The sequence below is a fragment of the Sceloporus occidentalis genome, unplaced genomic scaffold (assembly GCF_023333645.1).
Source record: "Sceloporus occidentalis isolate IW3139 unplaced genomic scaffold, rSceOcc1.0.p SCAF_2, whole genome shotgun sequence".
NCBI classification, from domain to species: Eukaryota; Metazoa; Chordata; class Lepidosauria; order Squamata; family Phrynosomatidae; genus Sceloporus; species Sceloporus occidentalis.
Genome location: NW_028316982.1, coordinates 180,400,478 through 180,420,823, shown reverse-complemented (window position 1 = coordinate 180,420,823; position 20,346 = coordinate 180,400,478). Strand labels below are relative to the sequence as shown.

Sequence of the window (20,346 nt, the reverse complement as noted above, 5' to 3'; positions counted from 1 at the left end):
CTTTGTTAATGAAGAAGGGTTTAAGGTTAATGATTTCCTTACAATAGCTCAGTAACATTTTACAACCTAGCCTAGCATTGGAAAGACCGCTAACTGCTTTGGAAATTACTCATTCATATTACCTCTGAGAATTAAAACCAGTAGGTTAGTTTGACAACTTTCTCCTGCCAGATTTATGTTCCTTAAGACAGCATGAACAGAAGTGAGGCAGGAGTTCATGATATTCAAAATGCTCAGTTTTTTGAAGTTTCCCAGCTGATGTAGATGACAGCTGTGGAAAGAATTCATTCCCTCTTCTCTTCATAAATAAAGACCTATTTTCTAACCATGTAATGATTAGAAAATGATATGCATCTCCTTGAAAACATGTTTGGTGGCTGGATTGCTGAATTATCTCTCAAACTGGTTATCCTGAAACTGCGTGTGTGTGTGTGTGTGTGTGTGTGTGTGAAAGTTCTTCTCTTTGCCAACTTTGCAATAATGGTGGGAAAAGTGAGAGTTGTTCATTTATTTCTAATGGAGTAGCTGGAGAATGTTTTTATTGATTAGAAGGTGAGATGTCTAAGAAGTTAGAACTAATTATTATGATATATTAAATGAAAAACAATTAAGTTAAAGCTTCAACTATGAATGAATGAATGAATGAATCTTTATATATATACCGCTATTCCAATGATCACAGCAGTTTACAATCAGTTAATAATACAAAAACAGCAAACTCCAATAAAAAGAAATCCCCCCGTATTAAACAGTAAAATACAAGCGATAAAATATCCATCATTCAATCATCTTTAAAACAGTTAAAACTAATAGCACCAAGGACATCCATTACACTACAGCAGCATAAAAGGAGAAGAGTGGAACTAAGGAACATGGGGGAAAGCAAGACGGAAAAGGTGAGTCTTTAGATTTTTCCTGAAAGACTCCAGGGAGGGGGCTGAGCGGAGCTTGTCAGGGAGAGAGTTCCAAGCCTGCGGGGCCGAAGCAGAAAAAGCCCTATGTGCAGACAACACGTATTTCGTGTCAGGAACTCTCAAAAGCTGTTTCCCACCCGACCGGAGAGTGCGGGGCGGATTGTATGGGGAGAGGCGGTCCTCCAAGTACCCTGGGCCCAAGCCATTTAGGGCTTTATAGGTTATAACCAGCACCTTGTATTGCGCCCGGAAGCAAATTGGCAGCCAGTGTAGATCTTTCAATACCGGTGTTATTTGACTGGCTCTGGGGGTGCCAGTAACCAGTCTAGCTGCCATATTCTGAACCAATTGAAGCTTCCGAGTTTGGTACAAGGGTTGCCCCATGTAGAGCGCATTACAGAAGTCGAGTCGAGAGGTTACCAGTGCGTGTACCACTGTTTCAAGGTCCCCCCGGCCCAGATAGGGTCGCAGCTGGCGTATCAGCCGAAGCTGATAACAGGCACCTCTAACTGTCGCATCCACCTGAGAGGTTAGGTGGAGTGATGAGTCCAGAAGCACCCCCAGACTGTGAACAGTGTCCTTTACAGGGAGCGTGACCCCGTTCAGGACAGGTGGAAAAATTTCCATCCCTGGACGAGGGGAACCTATCACAAGTACTTCCGTTTTCTCTGGATTCAGGCTGAGTCTATTTTCCCTCATCCAGCCTATTACCGACTCCAAGCAGGCATTGAGCGGAGAGATGCCATCCCTAGTCACTGCATCAGTCGGGGACACAGAGAAGACTATTTGGGTGTCATCAGCATACTGATAACACCGCGCCCCGTGTCTCCGGATGATCTCTCCCAGCGGCTTCATGTAAATGTTAAATAGCATAGGGGACAAAATCGCTCCCTGAGGGACCCCAGATGTAAGGGCTCTCTTATCGGAGCGACAGTCCCCCAGCTCCACCATCTGAGATCTACCTGAGAGGTAGGAACGGAACCACTGCAAAGCAGTGCCCCCAATACCCAACTCCCCCAGGCGATCCAGAAGGATACCATGGTCGATGGTATCGAAGGCCGCAGAGATGTCTAAGAGCACTAACAGGGACACGCTACCCCTGTCCATGCCCAGACGGAGATCATCGACTAAAGCGACCATGACAGTCTCAACCCCATAGCCTGCCCGGAAGCTGGTTTGAAATGGGTCCAGATAATCCGTATCCTCCAAGACCCTCTGTAGCTGGGAGGCGACCGCTCTCTCGATCACCTTCCCTAAAAATGGCAGCAGTGAGACAGGCCGATAGTTATTTCGAATTAGGGAGTTGAGAGAGGGCTTTTTAAATAAAGGTTTCACAATGGCTGTCTTTAAACTAGATGGTAAACGGCCCTCCCTGAGAGATGAGTTAACAATTCGGCGCAGCATCTCAGTTATCGCCATTCTCCCTTGAACTGCCAGCCATGAAGGGCAGGGATCGAGAGAGCACGTTGTCTTCCTAACGCTACCCAGGATCTTGTCCACCTCCTCGGTACTTACAGACTCAAACTGATCCAGTACACCAGAGTCGACAGAAGCTCTGGACACCTCTACTCTCGATTCTGACCCAATAACAGCGTCGAGATCAGCTCTTAGCCGAGAGATTTTATCCACGAAGAAGTTGTTAAACTCGTCACAGCAGGCTTTACATGGCTCCAATAGTGGGTTCAGGGGGGGAGCCAATTGAGTGAGCTCTCTCACAACCCTGAACAGCTCTGCCGGACGTGACTCCACGGACGCAATACGTGCAGCATAGAACGCATTCTTAGCTGCACCCATTGCCACTCCATAGGCCTCCAAATGAGACTCTAGGAGTGTCTTGTCAGATAAGCGCTGATGTCTCCGCCATTTGCGCTCTAGCCGTTGCGCAGCCCGCTTCCTTGCCCTGAAATCTTCCATATACCATGGCTTTTTATTGGAAGCAGGCCGGAAAGGACACTTGGGAGCGATACTGTGTATAGCACTGGAGAGATCAATATCCCAGATGTTAGTCAGGGCATCAACAGAATCGCCGTCAGTTCCAACCAACTAGAAGCATAGCTTTCTAATAAAAGTGAACATTTGCTCCAGATTGGTTTTGAGAAACATGCAGGAGGCAAATATAAACACAAACTTTAATTCTGCTTCTTCAAAAGGTCAGAGGCCTGGATTTTTTTAAAGAGAGGTTGTTTATATACATGTTCCCAGAGAGGGTGCATTGTCTTAGAAAAGATGAGTAAAGGTCCCATGAACACCTACATCTGAGTCTTCTAAAGACAGTGATGCATGCAGCCAAAAAAGCATGGGAAAACTTTCCCTGAACTCTGAAGAATCAAGTTGGCATAGATCATGAAATCCTACATAATAAAAACAGAAAAAGCATGTATGGGAGAATTTTAAACTTAGTGCAAAGTGTACCCTGTATCAAAAATATTTTTATTAATAACATTTTATTGTACAAGGAACTTGACCAAGTTCTTTTTTTCCCCAACAGAAGAATGTTAGTGTGAGTTTTCCCTAGTATAAGAATTCTGTTTCTGGTACAAACAGCTAACAAAATTATACGATTGGTGCATGTCTTCATTTTTACATTATCTTACTAGCAAAAAAGAGTATTTGTTCTTACTTATCAGGAATTTCTTTTAGCTATTCTTATATCCATATTTCCTGATAATTTTAGTTTTATTATGTGCTGGGCACTTTATGCTGTTTCTTAGGCTGCATCTACACTGCAGAAACAATCCAGTTTGATACCACTTTAACTGCTATGGCTGTGCCTTCACAAGCTACAACCCCTATAATTCTGTTACATTGAGCCATGGCAGTTAAAGTGGTGTCAAACCAGATTATTTCTGCAGTACAGATACAGCCAAAGTCCCCACCACACACTTGAAAAATAAAGACATGATACACTTTTTATGATTAATCTTATTAATATTTTTCAAGATGAAAGGCTGCCCACCAGCCTAATGACTGTGACTAATACTAGTGCTTGCAAAAGTAATAGTGTCTGAGTTTCTCCTTCCTGGTAATTTCTGAAGCCTCATGTTTCTGTCTATACTTCTGTTTGCCTGTGAATTCTGACTTCATAAAGACAGATAGACTTTAGAGATCAGTACAGTTGGTCTTCTGTATCCATGGATCTTTTATCAATGGATTCAAACACCCATGGCTTGAAAATATTCAAAAATAACATAAATTCCCAAAGAAATCTTGTTTTTGCCATTTTATATAAGGGACACTTTTTTGTCATGCCAATGTATTTAATGGTACTTAAGCATTCATGGATTAAAAATGAAAATATCATAGTGGGAATTCTGCAGGTTTCAGCTCTTGAGTTGCATCCCAAAGAAAAACTTCATTTTCATGAAATTATGTCCTCTTGTTGCAGTGGTTAAAGAGCACTCTGTATTCAAGAAAAAAAATTGTCAATGTAATCCCAGAAAATTAATCTCTGAAGGGCTAGCCTTTGGCATCTGTTGTAGCAAATAATAACAAAGAGTGTAACCCTTTGTGGCACCTTAAAGACGAACACAGTTATTATTGGAGGAGCTTTATCATCCCTATTGCTAAATCCTTATCGGGAGTGGAGGGAGGTGGAGGATTTCATAGGCCTCTAAAACAGAATGAGCACCTTTTTGTTTTGTGGCACAAGAAGGAATACAAGAGAGGATGAAGGACACATCCTACATTTCAACCTTCTGTCCAGGAGGAATTCCAAAATGTCCTCCATTTTCAACATGACTAAGAAGCATGAGTCTATTTATATGATTGTTTTTACTTTTATTTGCGCATATCCTATATTTTCTTCTCAAAGGCCCAACATTCAGCATGACAAGAGGCCCTCCTTTTCCAGGACACGGCCTGCATTTTAACCTTCTGTCCAGGAGGAATTCCAAAATGCTGTCCATTTTGAGCATGACTAAGAAGCCTTAATCTATATTTATTATATGAGGTTTTTTTTTAATAGCTTTTCTTTGGTCATGCCCTACATTCAGGGTGACCAGACATCCCACTTTTTCAGGACATTCCCAACATTTCAACCTCCTGTCCAGGAAGAATTCTAAAATGTCCTCCCTTTTGAGCCTGACTAAGGATGGTTTTATATTAAGTACTTGTAGCTTTTCTTTGGTTACATCCTCTATTTTTCTTGAATTTCTCACATTCAGAATGACTGGATGTCCTCCTTTTTCTGGACATGTCCTCCATTTTAACCTTCAGGAGGATTCCAAAATGTCCTCCATTTTGAGCATGCCTAAGAAGCATGAATTTACATTTATAGGAGTGTTTGGTGCTTTCCTTTGGTAATGTCCTCCCATTTTCTCAAAGGTGGTGGTGAAGACAAGGCCATCAGCAGGAAGGAAAAGCCATGCTAAACACAATACAGATTGACTCTCTCTATGGACCAAGTTGGTGTGGGGTAGTGGTTTGAGCACTGGATTAGGACTCTGCAGGATCAGGGTTCAAAACCCAGCTGGGCTATGGAAACCCACTGGGTGACCTTGGGCAAAGTCACACTCTCTCAGCCTCAGAGGATGGCCATGGCAAAAAACAAAATACCCTGTGAGTAAAAATTGCCAAGAAAACCCCATCATAAATTAACTATAGGGTCACCATGCAATGGACTCAGCCTCTGAGGAAGGCCATGGCAAACCCCCTTCTGAATAAACTTGCCAAGAAAACCCCTAATCGGGTGGCCATAAGGCACAGAAAAACAATGATAACAGATGGCCCAAGTTCCCTTTCTATAAGGAAACAAGCTTGTTTCCTTACTTAAACCATGGGGTTTTCTTGGCAAGTTTAAGAGGCTGTGGCTCACTTGGGGGGGTGAGGGGTGTGAACCGCACCAGGTGACACTCAAAAAAAAGGGGGGGGGGGGTGACACCACTGTTCCCAAAACATCTACCTTTTGGCAGAAAGACGCTGTGGCATTCACCTGCCTCCCTTTAAAATGCTTTAAGAGATGGTGTGTGTTTATGGGGGGTGAAGCTCATTGGGAGGAGAAAGGAGAGGCCTCAGAATTTTCTAAAATTAAAATTTCAAATTTCAAAATGTTATTTTTTTTCTTTAAAAGCATCACATTTTAACCAAATCTTTACTATGTGTATGTTAATCCATGTGGTCTGGGTGCATGATGCTGTAATTTGAAGCTATCATTTTAATTTTTCTAGTTGTTTTACGTCACAACTATTAGCCTTACAAGTAGACCCAAGTCTACGAAGGCTCATGCTGCCAATTTCTTTCTTTCAGTTAGTCTCAAAGGTGCTACAAGATCTCTCCACATACTGATTCAGTGGTATATGTGGGAATTGGGGACGTTTTCACACGGGGAAAATGGGAGGTTTAAACTGGTCACAATGCAGGGTCATCCAGGGCATTAGGGACAATTTCGCAATTGCTTTTCAGACAACACTGAGCACAAACCGGTCAGACTCCAGACAGAAAGTGAGGTGAATCAGGAAATAAGCATTTTCACAAAAATATCATGTTTTCATTTCCAGTTTATTCATGAATTTGCTTTCTTCACGTAATTGCAGCAGTCTGAAAACCATGTCCCTGATTCTCCCTGTTCCCAGATTTCCCAGGGCTCTTTGCTGTGCCAAGGAGAGGAGGCATCCTTGTTCTTAAAAGGATACACACACACAACACACAAAACTCTTTCCCTCATGTGGCTGCTCTCCTCTTCCTGCAGCAGGGAACAGCTGGTGGGAGAATAAGAGAGAGGACATTTTGGAATTCCTCCTGTACAGAAGGAAGAAATGGAGGATATGTCCTGGAAAAGGAGGGCATCTGGGAGTTTCAGCCCTTGCTGAAATCAGACAGGTTTTTGGACCAACCACCTCCTCTTTCTCTCTAGAGTGTGTGTGTGTGTGTGTGTGTGAGGTTTTAAGGGAGTTTGCAAAGGGAAACCTCAGTCTTCCTTCCTCTGAAACAGCTTCTGGGGCAAAGAGGATTTTCCTCCCCAATTTCCCTTCCCTCTCTGGAGCATGTGGAAATGACAGTTTGGAGCATGTGCAAAAAAGTTATTTCTGAGCTAGCAACAGGGATTTGTCCTCATCCCTCTGAAACCCAAATTTGCTTTCGACCCACATTCTTTCCTAATTGATGTGCTTTTAACCCCTTGTGCTCCATGAGTGATAAGCATTAGCGAATTGGCTTGCTTTCCTGGGATGCCAACACTTTAACCATTTTCGGGAGGGAAGCACATAGGTCTCTGTGATAAAGTCCTAGGCCCTTATCACACGAGGCACTTACTGCACTGGAATTGTGGCCCAAACGCTTCAGAAGTGCGGAGGTGGGATCGCCGGTTGCGCTTTTGAAGCATCATGGAGGCACTTTGCTGTTCTTCTGTTGTCAAAGCATTCGTGGAGCAGCCTTTTTGTTTTTGCACGGCATTACAGAAATGGTGCTCCACGAATGATTCGTCGATGGAGTGGGGTGCGCTTCAGTGACACTTCAGAAGCGTGATCAGCAATCCCACCTCTGCGCTTCTGAAGCATTTGGGCCACGATTACAGCACAGTAAGTGCCCCGTGTGATAAGGTCCATATAGGCCTTAGGAGTGACCTTAGTGCCAAACCCCACAGCTAAGGATCCTGTGTGGTGTGACATGAGAGAAGGAGGAGGTAAATGAAGGGGGGGGGGGGTGAGGCCATGAGTGACTCCACTGAAGGTGACCCTGGGGGAGGCATCCTCTGAGGCTGAGAGAGTGTGACATACTGTAATGCATCTGGAGAGAGTGCACTGGGTTCACCTGGAAAGCGGTATAGAAAAGTCAATACCTCGGGGCAGCTCAAGAGAGATGAGAAAAGTCCTGCTTCAGGCTCTTTGGTGGCAGCAACTCCCCACCAAAACACACACACAACACACACACACACACACACACACAACAGACACACACAGAGGCACACAAGGCCCCGCCTTCTGGCTGCAGAGAGGAGGCTGCCTCTGCCGCTGGAGAAGAAGAAGGAGCAGCATGAGCTGCTGCTGCTGCTGCTGCTTCCCCCTCTTGCTTTTGGAGGCAGCAGCCTTTGGGAGGCTTTGAGAGAGAGAGAGAGAGAGAGAGCCAAGGAGGGAAAGGAGGGCTGCCGAGAGGCCAGGGAGCCATGCTGCAACGCCGGGGGGACCTCGGGGGCTGCCCCCCACCTCCCCCGCCCTCCCTGGGAGACCTAGTGCTCCTGAACGCCAAGCACTCCCTCTACTACGCGGTAAGAGCATCCTTCTCTCTCTTTCTCTCTTCTGGGTCTTGTTTCTGGGGTCCCGTCCTCCATTCCTCCTCCGAGTGTCCTACTTTCAGGGCCACCTTCGTCCTCCTTTTCCCCATTCCAGCCTCCTGTCCAGGAGGCCTTCCCACCGCCTCCTCCATTCGGAGCATGACTAAAACAAAACAAAACAAAACATGGATTGACATTGATAGGGGAGGTTTTTTAGCCTTTCTTTGCTTAGGTCCTACTTTTTTTGTCTCAGGGGGCAAGGCTTTGGACCCGTCCTCCATTTTCTGGAATGTCCTATATTCAGGGTGAATGCCCCCCCTTTTTCTAGGACGTGTCCTCCATTTGGAGCATCACTAACTAAAAAACCAAGGATTTCCACTGATAGGAGTGCTTTTGTCCGGGAGGCATCCCACGGTGTCCTCCATGTTCAGCCTGAGGGAGAAAGCGCGGATTGACATTGCTCGGAGCGTTCCCAGCCTGTCTTTGGCTGTGTCCTACCTTTTCCTCCAGTGCCCTACATTCAGGGGGGCCGCTTGTCCTCCTGTTTCCTACCTTTCAGCCTTCTTTCCAGGAGGAATCTCCAAAGGTTTTGGAGCATGCCTAAGGAGCATGGCTTTTATACATCTTTAGCGGGCTTTTCAGTCTTTCTTGACATTGTATTTGTCTTGAAGGTCCTACATTCAGGCGTCCTCCTTTCCCCCACGATCCGCCCTCCGTCTCCGTCTTCTGTTCAGGAGGAGTTCCAAAAGGTCCTCTATTCTGAACCTCTCTCCCTGCAAGGGGCCAGGCTGACCAGAGGCCATCACCGCAAAGGAGGACAAGGCATCGCAAAATGGAGGACACGAGCAAAGGAAAAGAAGCTTCCTTCTCAGGAATGCTCACAACAGAAGAGGTTTTGGAATCCCTCCTGGACAGAAAGCTGAAATGTAGGACAGGTCCGGGAAAAGGAGGACGCCTGGTCTCTCTCCCCCCCCCCCCCCGTGCAGGAGTGGGCTGGGGCAACACAAGAGCCAGCAAGGGAGACCAGAGGGCCCCCTCGGCCCTTTCAAATTGGGGTTTCTCTGACTTGGGGTGGGATGATGGAGGGGCCTTTCTGCCTGGCCCACTTCCCAGCATTTCCTTTGAGCTCCTTCCAAGGCTGCATCCACACTGGGGAAATAACCCTGTTTGGCACCACTTTAACTCTTTATCTGGCTCTTTGCTATGGAATTCTGGGAGTTGAAGTTTGTTGTGGGGCCAAGAGTTAAAGTGGTGTCAAACAGGGTTATTTCCCAAGTGTGGATGCAGCCCAAGCATGTTTTCTGTTTGTCTTCATGTACGTGTGTTTCGTGTGCCTTTGAGTCCTTTCCGACTAATGGCAACCCTATCACAGAGTTTTCTTGGCAGGTTTCTTGAGAGGAGGTTTGCCATTGCTGTCCTCTGAAGCTGAGAGAGTGTGACTTGCCCAAGGACACTCAGTGGATTTCTGTAGCTAAGCAGGAATTTGAACCCTGCTCTCCAGACCCATAATCCAACTCTCAAACTTCAACACCACACTGGCTCTCACATCTATCTTTATACAGAGTGACTAGACCTCCTCCTTTTCCAACATGTCCAACATTTCAACCTTCTGTCCAGGAAGAATTTAAAAATGTCCTCCATGTTGAGCATGACTAAGGAGCACAAATTGGTATTTATATGAGTGTTTTTAGCTTTTATTTTTTAATGTCCTCCATTTTTCTTGGAGGTCTGACATTTTGCAGTGCCTTGTCCTCCTTTGTGGTGAGGACATCTGGTCACCCTGATATTTATATCTTGATACATTGAAAATCTCTTGGAATTTGCTGAAGTGTTGAGACTCATTTCTGTTGCTTCCTTGCCCACAACTGTAGGGCTGATTGGATTGACTTTTTAACATCCAGGAATGATATTTCCATGGAGAAAGAGAGAAGGCATTCATGCATCCCATCCACCAGTAGGCATGACACAATTTGGATCAGAAGACCAAAGAAGAGCTCTCCAGCGCTTGGGGAATTGTGTTTGAGGTAGACATGAAACACAAATGAATTTTGTGTCCCATCCACCAAGGAAACATAGTAGGCATAGCACAACTGGGATTGGAAGCACACAGAAGACCAGGAATTACCTTCAGGCTATGAGTCCTTTGCCTGCATCTGTGATTGTTGCTGTTGTGTGCCTTCAAGTCGTTTCCGAATTATGGCAACTTTAAGGATGGCATTTTTAGGGGGCTTGGACATGGAGTGCCACTGGAAATAGTGGTACTAGGTAGGCCAACATTGGTTTGATGGTCTGTGGCAAATTTCAAGGGAAGGAGCTTGCTTCCCTGTGTGCTGAGGAGGTCTTCCTTGGTTTTGATCCAACCCAAGTAGAGCCATTTCACTACATTTCCTTACCGTATTGGATGTCTGAAAACCTCCTCTTTTTGCTCCATGGAAATCCCATTCCTGGACATTAAAAAAAATCCCCCTGAACCTTTTGAAAGCATTCCCTCTTTAAAATGTGTGTACAAAGCTTTTAATCCACCCGTGGTTCTGGAAGCACTGCAGTGGTGTGGATGTTGGGGAGCCTTGGGGTTGTTTGAGAGGAGCAAAAGATGGCTGAAAGCAGAGCGGAGGAATAAGTTGGAATCATGTTGCTCAAAAGTAAACAGGGAAGGTCTGGTCTAGATTGAGGTCCTCACATGGGAGTGTGGGGAAAATCCCTGTTCCCAGCTGTTTGCTCCATGAACCTCTCTCTCCCCATGTTATCCTCCCTTGAGGTTAGTTTTTAAAGCCATCCTTGTGGGAATAGTACTGAGATTTAGGTATTTGCGTGGTGGATAGGTTTAAGTCCCTTCCAACACCTCCTCATACATGGGAGCAGTCCTGGGCTGTCAAAGAGAAGCTGTAAGAGAAGAGGCTGTGTGTGAAAGAGATCAAGTGCAGAGTATCTGTGAATGAGCGGATGCATGAGGAAGTGGTGAATGTGTGTGCTGGGACAGAAAGAGTAACAGCTAAAAGGCCAAGTGAGAGAGACCCTTTCTCCAATCAAGCAGAATTGTTTGTATATTCTTATGAGTCACAATCTCAATTCTCCAAAGGCTGAAATAATTGGGAAGTTTTAGAGGCAGCACCCAGCCAAGGAAGGGTAACATGAAAGGCAAGGAGGCACTCTGATTCAATAGCATGCAAATAAATAGAGGTGAACAGACTGCTTTCTTCTGGAACTGCACGTCATCCTATTTTTTCTCCAAACTAGATGTTAAGAGAGGTGTTTTCAGCAGAATTCTGAGGAAATGCTGAGGACAGAATGACAGTTCTCTAAATCCAATCCAAATCTACCTTAATTTGCCAAGAAATCTACCTGATTTTGACTTAATAAAAATCTGCATATTCTGAAGGCTGGGTAGGATCATGCAGACAACATGTAAGGGAAGAGGCTGTGTGTCTGTGGAAATCTGGGAAGTATATCTGAGCAAGTGAATGTGTAGATGGTTGAATGAGGAGTAAAGAAAGAGTTGTAATTCTGGGGAAAGGAAGCTTGGAAGGAACAGTGGGGAGACCTGGGTGATGTTGTGTTTGTGTGTGCACATACACATAGATGGACTGCTCTCTCTGTTCTTGAGAGATGAGTGCATTTGTGTGACCCTCAAGGAGCAATATCTGTATAAGTGATCTTAAAGTGATCTGTATAAATGTCACTTATATATACAGCTATCCCTTTAGATACAAGAAGAAACTGCATCTGTAGAAGTCTTCAGTTGCAACTCACTTTTTAAATATAAAAAAAGTATTTCTATGTAACGTGGAATAATTTGCTTGCTCTGTTATAGTGGTCATTCTATTTAAACTGGAACAGCTTTATGAATACACTACATTTGATATGCACAGTCCTATTCCAATTTATACAGTGAATAATATAAGTGTTTGCAATCAGATTTACCACAATATATGTGCATATGTGAATATGATAATAAAATGGTAGCAGTAATATGGCTGATCACTGACATAATGGATAAATAAATTGCTCATGTGCTACATTAGTTAGAGAAACCTTATTTGCTGGAGGGATTTTGGTGGCTTTCATTTCAGATACCCTGAAAGATCTTCATTCTGGGGAGGGGAAGGTATCTCAGGCCTCATTCCCACTGGGCTATAAAGCGATTAATCTTGCTGCAAGTTGGACTCGGAACGAGTTCCCGAGTCATATTCGAATCATGTGCATCGTTCCCATTACAGAAGGGAGCAAATGGACTCGTTTTTTCTTGACCCATGTTCTCGTTCCCATTGATATTTCTCCATTGTATTTTGACGCAGACTTTTTTGTTCCCCGTTCCCGTTGCCTGTCTGAAACCATTTTTTCCTTTTTTTAAAGCTGTCAGTCAAGCTTAGGTGATTAGACGTCACAGTGACATCAGTTGCTTCGATGCATTTTGACACGGGCTATTTTTGTTCCCTGTTCCCATTTGCATCTTTCAAACCTGTTTTTCTGTGGGGGAGGGGTTGTGGTCAATGGATCGCTGAAGCGCCTGAGTGGCTAGTCATTGTGATAGCCGCTCACACGCTGGAGCGCTAAGGCGCTCAGCAAAAACAGAAAAAGGAAAAAGAAGAAATAATAGTTATAAAAAGGGTGTGCAGTGTGTCTCCTCACACATCGATCTGTGTGGAGAAGGGGAGTTGGAAGGAGGGCTTCATGTGCTTACCACGTTTGGAGGCCAATGGAGCAATTTGCAATGATCGGACACCTGACAGAGCGCCTAGGTGATCGAAAGCTTAATTTTTTTTTAAAAAAAATTAATTTGTCTACAGACGCGATCGCCTTGCCCTGCTTCCAGCTCCACCGGGGGAAAGGCTACGCAAATGGGAGGAAATGGCGCCGGGAATGCAGGAAAGAGAACAAAGCGGGTGACACCCCCGGGACAGTCCCTTGAACATTGCTCCTCCCCTCCTAAAATACCGATTCAGACACCCTGTCATTCCCATCACTTTGCCCCGGATCCGACATGGCAGCTGCTAAAAAAAACCTCTGGAAAAGTGGTGTCAGGATAACCTGGGTTATGCACCACTGATTCGTTGGAGAAATCGATCAAAGTAGGATCGAACACGAATTCAAATGGGAATGCTTTTCCTTAAACAAGGATCGAACGTGAATTCAAATGGGAACGATGTTCCTATAATCCGATTCTAGATTTGCTTTATAGCCCAGTGGGAATGGGGTCTCAAAGAGCAAAAGAAGCAAAACCAAACACTGCTCGTTTGTGGTCCTTCTTTTCCAATTGTTTTTATTTTTGTGTTTTGATTGATTTTGTTGTTCTTTGCCCTGCTATCCTTTGTTTTCTGGGGGCCATCTTTGGCAAGGCTATCATTTGTATAATTCTCTCGTACATTTTTCCTAGAACAGTTATGAATAATCTGGAGTGGTTTGTCATGAACAGAAACTTACTTTTTACACCACTACAAATAATCCTACAGGTTGAGTCTACCTTATTTGAAATTCTTGGGACCAGAAGTGTTTGGGATTTTTATTTATTTATTTATTGGACTTTGGAATGCCTGCATTTACAAATACAGTGGGCCCTTGATATCCACTGGGTTTTGGTTTCAGGATCCCTCCCCTCCGTGGATGACAAAATCCATAGAAGCTCAAGTCCCATTAAATATAGCGGCATAGTAAAATGGTGCCCCTTAAATAAAATGGCAAAATCAAGGCGTCCTTTTTGGAATACATATTTTTAAAATATTTTCAAGCTGTGGATGGTTGAATCTGTAGATAAGCAGGGCCAACTGTATGTACATAATGTGAGATCTTGAAGATGGGACCCAAGTCTAAACACAAATGTCATTTATGTTGCATGTCCACCTTACAATATTTTTAATAGTTTTATGCATGAAACAAAGTTTGTGTGTATTAAACTATCAGAAAGCAGAAGTGTCACTATCTCAAGCTACCCATGGAAAAAAATTGGACTTTGGGGATGTTTTGGATTTCACAATTCTGGATAAGAGAGACTCAACGTGTAATACAGATCTTGTGAACTGATTATACTCAGTTTTTCAGAACTGACGTTAAATGTTTTCACTATTCATGATATTTTGGTCAGGAATAGATTGTCAGGAAGTTGGAATGAGTCAGTGATTTGTTGCTGTACATGGTACTTGCAAAACTACCAGTGTCTATATACACTGTAGGTATCTGCTATTCCTAAAACAAGGAGGTGGAGGCTGTAGGCACTGAGCCTCAGTTTACTACTGCTGAAGAGGAGCAGCAGGCCATGGGAGGTTTGAATTCAACAGAGTAAATGGGATGGCAGGGCAATGGCTGCTGGTGCTTGGCCTGTACACACCATTCCTTCTCATTGAGGTTGAAGACCAGCAACCTAAATACCATCTTCCATTACTTTGCAGTACCACGTGGGAAAAACTGATCTTGCAAGTTAAGCAGGGGCAGTCCTGGTTATTACTTGGGTGGGAAACTGCCAATGAAAACCATGTGCTGCTGTAGGCTATGTTTGAGACGAAGGAACTGGCAAAACTGCTTTGAGTATTCCTTGTTTAAGAAAACCTTTTGAAATGGCATCGGCATTAAGTCATTAGCCTAACCTGAAGTCATGTACATACATGCAACACAGGACATGTGAAGTCTGTGTGCCTAGGAAAGTCAGTAGCTGAGTGATGGTTCAAGAAAATAGCTGCCATTTCTTTCAGTCACTTCTCCATTTTGGGGTTGTGACCACAGACCTTTGCTGTGTTGTCCAGAACAAGAGTACAGGTGAGCAAGAGAAGATGGCAACTGCACCTTCCTTTATTTATTTACCACCCTTGTCTGGGCTTCCAGAGAGGATATGCAAAAAAAAAAAAAAAAAAAAAAAAAAAGGCAGCAATGGTTCAGGGCAAGGCTTGTCACTTTTGCTTCTTATTCATCTTTTTCTCTCTCACTGAGTGGGGTTTGGTGAGGATTGGTCCCAGTATCCAAAGAGGGACTCCTCAGCCCGTTTCCTTGCCACATTTTCTAAATGATAGAATTAAACTGTTTGCCAGAGTAGTAGTGGGGACATACACTCCCTTATTTGAAACGCTTGGGACCAGAAGTGTTTCGGATTTTGATCTTGTCCTCCCTGCTGTGCCATCCCAGAAAGAGTGTAGGAACTCTCAGTGCATAGGCTTCAGTCTTTTCCTCTGCTCTCTCACTCTTTCCACCCAGAGAGTGTGCCTCGGCCACCTTTGATTGTACTTCCTCCCTCCATATCCTCCTCTTGGTTTGCTTGAAGTGAAATAGAACAGTTGTTTTTGACAACAAGAACTTGACATTAATCTGAGATCTCAGATTAGTTTTGGGCTGATACAGATGGCCTTAAAGGGGTAGCAGCAACCAAATCTACAGCACTATATAAATAAAGCATAATAATAGTAGTAATAATAACTACACGCCACGGCCCCAATCCGGCATTTTTCCAGCCCAAAAAGAAGTGGCAAAATGCCGCTCCATTTTGGGATGGGAAAAAAGCTGCTCTATCTGCCAAGGCGGCACCTTTTCTGTGCTCATGTGGCGTATAAATGCTGTGCCGCTGCAGTGCTGCCCACCATCTGGTCAGGCAGGCGGCATGACACCAGCTTGGAGGCATCATTGGGGCAGGCGTCATCTAAATACCAAGCCCCCACACCACCCCCAAGCTGGTGTATTATGCCAGTCTGTCTTGACCCTCAGATATTAATTGGGGGTCCATTTTGTAGCTGCATAGTAGAATAAACCCAACTAGCTTAATAACAATTGCAATAGTCCTTGCACATTCACTGGGGTTAGAGGCACAGGACCCCTGTGAATGTGGAAGAACTGCAAATACAAAAGAACAAAACAAAACAAAAAACAAAACACTGTACTTTTTACATGAGAGAACACCTCTCTAGGAATCTCCAGGCACTCCATTGCAACTCTGTGGTCAACATCTGCCAGAACTTGGTCATATAATCATGCTGGAGGACCTACAAATGCCTAGAGCAATATTTTTTTCTAGGAACATCTAGGTTCTCCAGCACAACTCTAAGGTCAACTTCCAGCAGAATCATGCTGGAGGACCTAGAGATTCCTAGAGATGGGACCGCCCGACTTACCGAGCCGGTCCTGTTGCTGGGGATGGCGAAGGGCAGTGCTGGGCTGGCGATTCCGGCAGGTTCCCCCATGGCAGTAGCACGGGCTGCCCAGGCCCCTGCTGTTGGAAGCCAATGGTGCTTTGGCCTGGCTATCGGACTCCATCTCCCAGCATCCCTGGGAGTGGAGGTGCCGCATTCAGGGCTGGCTACACCACTTCCGGGTCGGTGGCAGGTGCTGGACTTCAACTCACTCCTCTGGGAGCGGAAGTGACCAGCCATTGGCCGATGGCGGGGGCAGCATGCTCCGGAATTGGCTGGGAGGCTGGGGAGGCAGCACCTCCCCTGCTTCCCAGCCACAGATTTAGGCTCCGCAGCTTCAGTGCTCATCGCCATTTTCTCCTGGCTCCCCACCCTCTCTCCCTCTTTCAGGGTGGTGATGTGCTGTCACAACTTTCCAGGGGGTGGCAGCATAGGTCTTGGATCTGAGGGGTGTGGTTTCCTGTGCTGCAGAGCACAGGATTGGGAGTCCATCAGAGACCTGGGGTGCTGAGAAAGTAGTGGTTGCCAATGCGAGGGCGACATTGATTCAACGTTCCCTGGTGGCAAGGGTGGAGATGTGCATATGTGCACAACTGGCACCCGTGGCGTGCACATGCTAAGCTGGTTATTCCTCTGTCATCCCAAAGCCTGGCCGTGACCAGGCAATTCAGTTCATCAACCTACATGGGTTGGCAGATGATAGATCCAGACCTTATGCATTTTGGGCCAACCTTCCCACTCGCTTGCTGTATTGAATAAGTTTTGGCCTTCTTTCTGTCGATTGGTTGTCCGTTGTTGTTATTGCATCTTCCCCCTTCCTGCAGCAAAAAACATATTAATCATAACTGTAAATAATCAAATCCTCAAAAGTCAAAGCTGCAAATGTGGAGGGACTACTGTATAGTTTTTTTTAAAAAAAATCTTAAATGAATAAAGTTAAATTTGGGATGTTCATAGTAGAAGGCTACCATGTATTAAAGGCCTAATTTTTTTTGGTCATACTTGTAATTTTAATGTATGTTATGTCTCCTGTTCTGAAGTAAATTGTACAACAAAGTGCAAGGAAATACTACATAGGGCTTACACTGCATTGTTTTCATTTATTTGTATAAGTGTTTGTATAAGTCAGTGTGTTCTAGAGAATTATATTTTTAATAAATATGCCAAATTCCAACATGGTTTCATCGGACAAATTTAAATCTTTTTCCTGTTTTTTTTTGTGTGTGTGTACAAAAAGGAAATTGTAGTAGTTTTCTTCACTAAATAGACAACAGAATACTACCACACTGAAAGTTCTACTTGAAAAACCTAGAAATCATTTTAAAGGGTTTGAGATCTTCATTACTGTTTTCTGTATAATATTTTAAAATGTTTAATATTGTTTCATAGGTCCCCATGCAACATCGCTGCTTTAATTTGTAATTGAATCTTTACTGGAGCTAGGCTGTTACCATATAATGTGTTTTAAAGATAATAATGAGACTTGAATCACAGTTGCATTGAGATTTTTCCCTCTTCTTTCTGAATTGAAAGTTGAATCACTAATACATGAAAGTATTGTCAGTAAAAGTCTTTATTATTTCTTAAACATTTAATATAAGTCTATATTGTACTATGTCTTGGAAAGCTAGGCAGCTAATAAACTGCTTCATTTTTATTAGTTTCCATAGCATATGTTTAAAGCCAACCATCTTATCTGGGTGTAGTTTGCTCCCTGTAGCTATATGTAAATGTTAAAGCAATTTAAAAACATGTAAGACTTGGTACTGATATCTGTGCTGTGGTATAGTTATGCAAAATGTCACCTGAAGAAAAAGTAAACAGTTCTGTTTCATTTAATCATTACAGGAATCCAGTTGTCAGGTTTGAGAGGTGGATGCCTGTATGGTTTGACCTCTATAATTAGGAGACAGATGTTATAACATCTTGAGCTGTTCCAGTACTGTTTTATTCTGCACATGTAGGCAGATTCTAATGCAGTGTTTTTTCTCAATAAAAGTTGAATACAGTAGAATAATAAGACACAAGAAATCTACATTAGAATGGAAAATAAACATACATACTGCATTCCAGCCGAACACTTTCCATTTTACATGTATTTATTTAACAAGTTGTTTTTTGTAGAGAGAGAGAGTTAAGCTGAAATCTACTGCTAAAAGTTCAATAGGTGATGCGAAATACAATTTCAGTGACTGAATGGAAGAATCCTTGCAGCTCAGTGTATCATTCATTCTTGGAAATATTTTCATATTTGTTCAGCCTTGAATGCTTCTATATTTAGTATATCTTTTAAAACCGACATTTCTGTTGGTAATGTTTCAAACTTTTAAGTGGAAAAAGGAGCTTCTAATACACGAGGATGGACTTTAACAGCCTTTGCTTCTATATATAACATGAGTATGGGTGCAAACTGTTAATTTAATTTTTGTTACCAGTAAATAGCATAATAAGATGGCTGGAATAATAGTTGCTGTTTCACCAGATTTCAGATATTTCATGTGTCCATTTCTGGTTTTAGTTTAGGTATGTGGCAGGGATTAGAGTTTGGGATTAAAGAAAGCACTCCTTAGAGCAAATTTATATTTAGTGAGTGTTATAACTTGAAATAAATTATAGTAAACAAATGGTTTTAAGATGTAATGGATCTTAGCAAGCAGACAGTTGGGCCTCACGTAGATCTCAGAGATTTCTAGAAGTTTGGGAAGCTTGTTTTATTTCGGTTTATGACCATATTCATTTTTTGAGTCTACAGTTATTTTTTGCTCAAACAGTAATCAAAAATAAAGAACAGTTTACAAAATGTGATGTCTGTTTCTTGTTGTGGAGTTGCAACACAATCCATAATATGTTATGCCTCTCAGAGCCAGTAAGTCTGTTAGTACAGTTTCTGGGGAGTGAGAACAGGAGGATGCTATGATTCTCAAGTCCTACTCATAATGTCCTAGTTGGTCATTGACAGAAAATCTATAGAAGGGGACCTCTTTCCTTAAGCAAGCTAAACTATAAAATGATTTGCAAAATTTCTGTTTATAACATATAACTGGCTGTTACCATACTTTATGACTCAAAAGTTGTAAATTCTTTCATAATTGGACTGATGCCATTAAGAGATCCTGTTCCAGCAAAGCTTTTAACAATGAATGATTGGAAGCTGGTTTGTTTTATGACTGTGTTGTGGAGCTTGCATTGAAATGGAAGACATGAATTCTTTAATCAGTGAATTAGGGGGGGGGAAATCTCACCGGTGGACAAAAGTTTTACTTCATTTGGAACTTAGGGGGGAATGGCTTTATGTTGGGCCCTTGGTATCTCCTAGGGTTTGGTTACAGGATCCCCCCTCTCCCCAGGATACCAAAATCCATAGATGCTCAAATCCCATAAAATACAATGGCATGGTAAAATGCTGTCTCTTATATCAATGGCAAAATCAGTGCACTGTATGCTTAAATATTTTCAAGTGGTAGATGGTTGAATCTGTGGATAAAGAATCTGTGGTTATGGAGGGCTGACTGTATTGTTGACAGAGTAAATAACATGTTTTAATTGCATTGAATAGCTTTCTCTATCCTGCTCCTCTTCAGCTGTTCCAAATGCTATCAGTCCTAGCCAACATGATGGGACTTGAGTCTATATTTGTATGCCACCAGGTTTGGGAGAGCTGGCTTGGAGGAAGAGGAAACTTTAAATTATAGGAAATAATTAAATGATATCTTATGGTAATAGGCTGAATAAATCTGTTAGTATACCATAGAGGAATTACTAATTACTGTATAACTATAAGCTTTACTGCAAAACATACATGCAGTATAGCTTTATTTTTATCCTGTTACTTGTCCTGTTACTTGGAGTATAACCATGGTTTCTGATGTTAAATTAAATCTTCTTTCAGTCTCAGCTTTATTTTCTTCTAAATATACACAGCAGCTTCACTCTCCCAACATACATCAATACTGAAATTAGTTTACCCTTGCTGATGATCATTTTAACTTTTATATATTGGTGAAGGGAATAAAACCAGTATGAATTTTTTGAGACTTGGTATTAGTTGTAGGATACTTTACAGTAGATCCTGGAGACAACATTATATATAACAGGCTGGATGAAATCCTGGCACCTGTTT

At 43.1% G+C, this 20,346-nt stretch overlaps 1 protein-coding gene across 4 annotated transcripts in view; it reads left to right on the top strand.

Moving 5' to 3' along the window:
• Positions 1-20,346, top strand: part of ARHGAP6 (Rho GTPase activating protein 6) — a 298,619-nt gene that overhangs the window by 139,826 nt on the left and 138,447 nt on the right. The window contains exon 1 of one of the 4 annotated variants that reach the window (XM_089511605.1): positions 7,959-8,115. The exons of the other annotated variants lie outside the window; for them this stretch is intronic. Within the exon in view, the coding sequence (XP_089367731.1) occupies positions 8,014-8,115 (102 nt within the window). The 5' untranslated portion in view covers positions 7,959-8,013. Of the gene's footprint in view, positions 1-7,958; positions 8,116-20,346 lie in introns of those variants that run through there. 4 annotated transcript variants of the gene reach the window in all.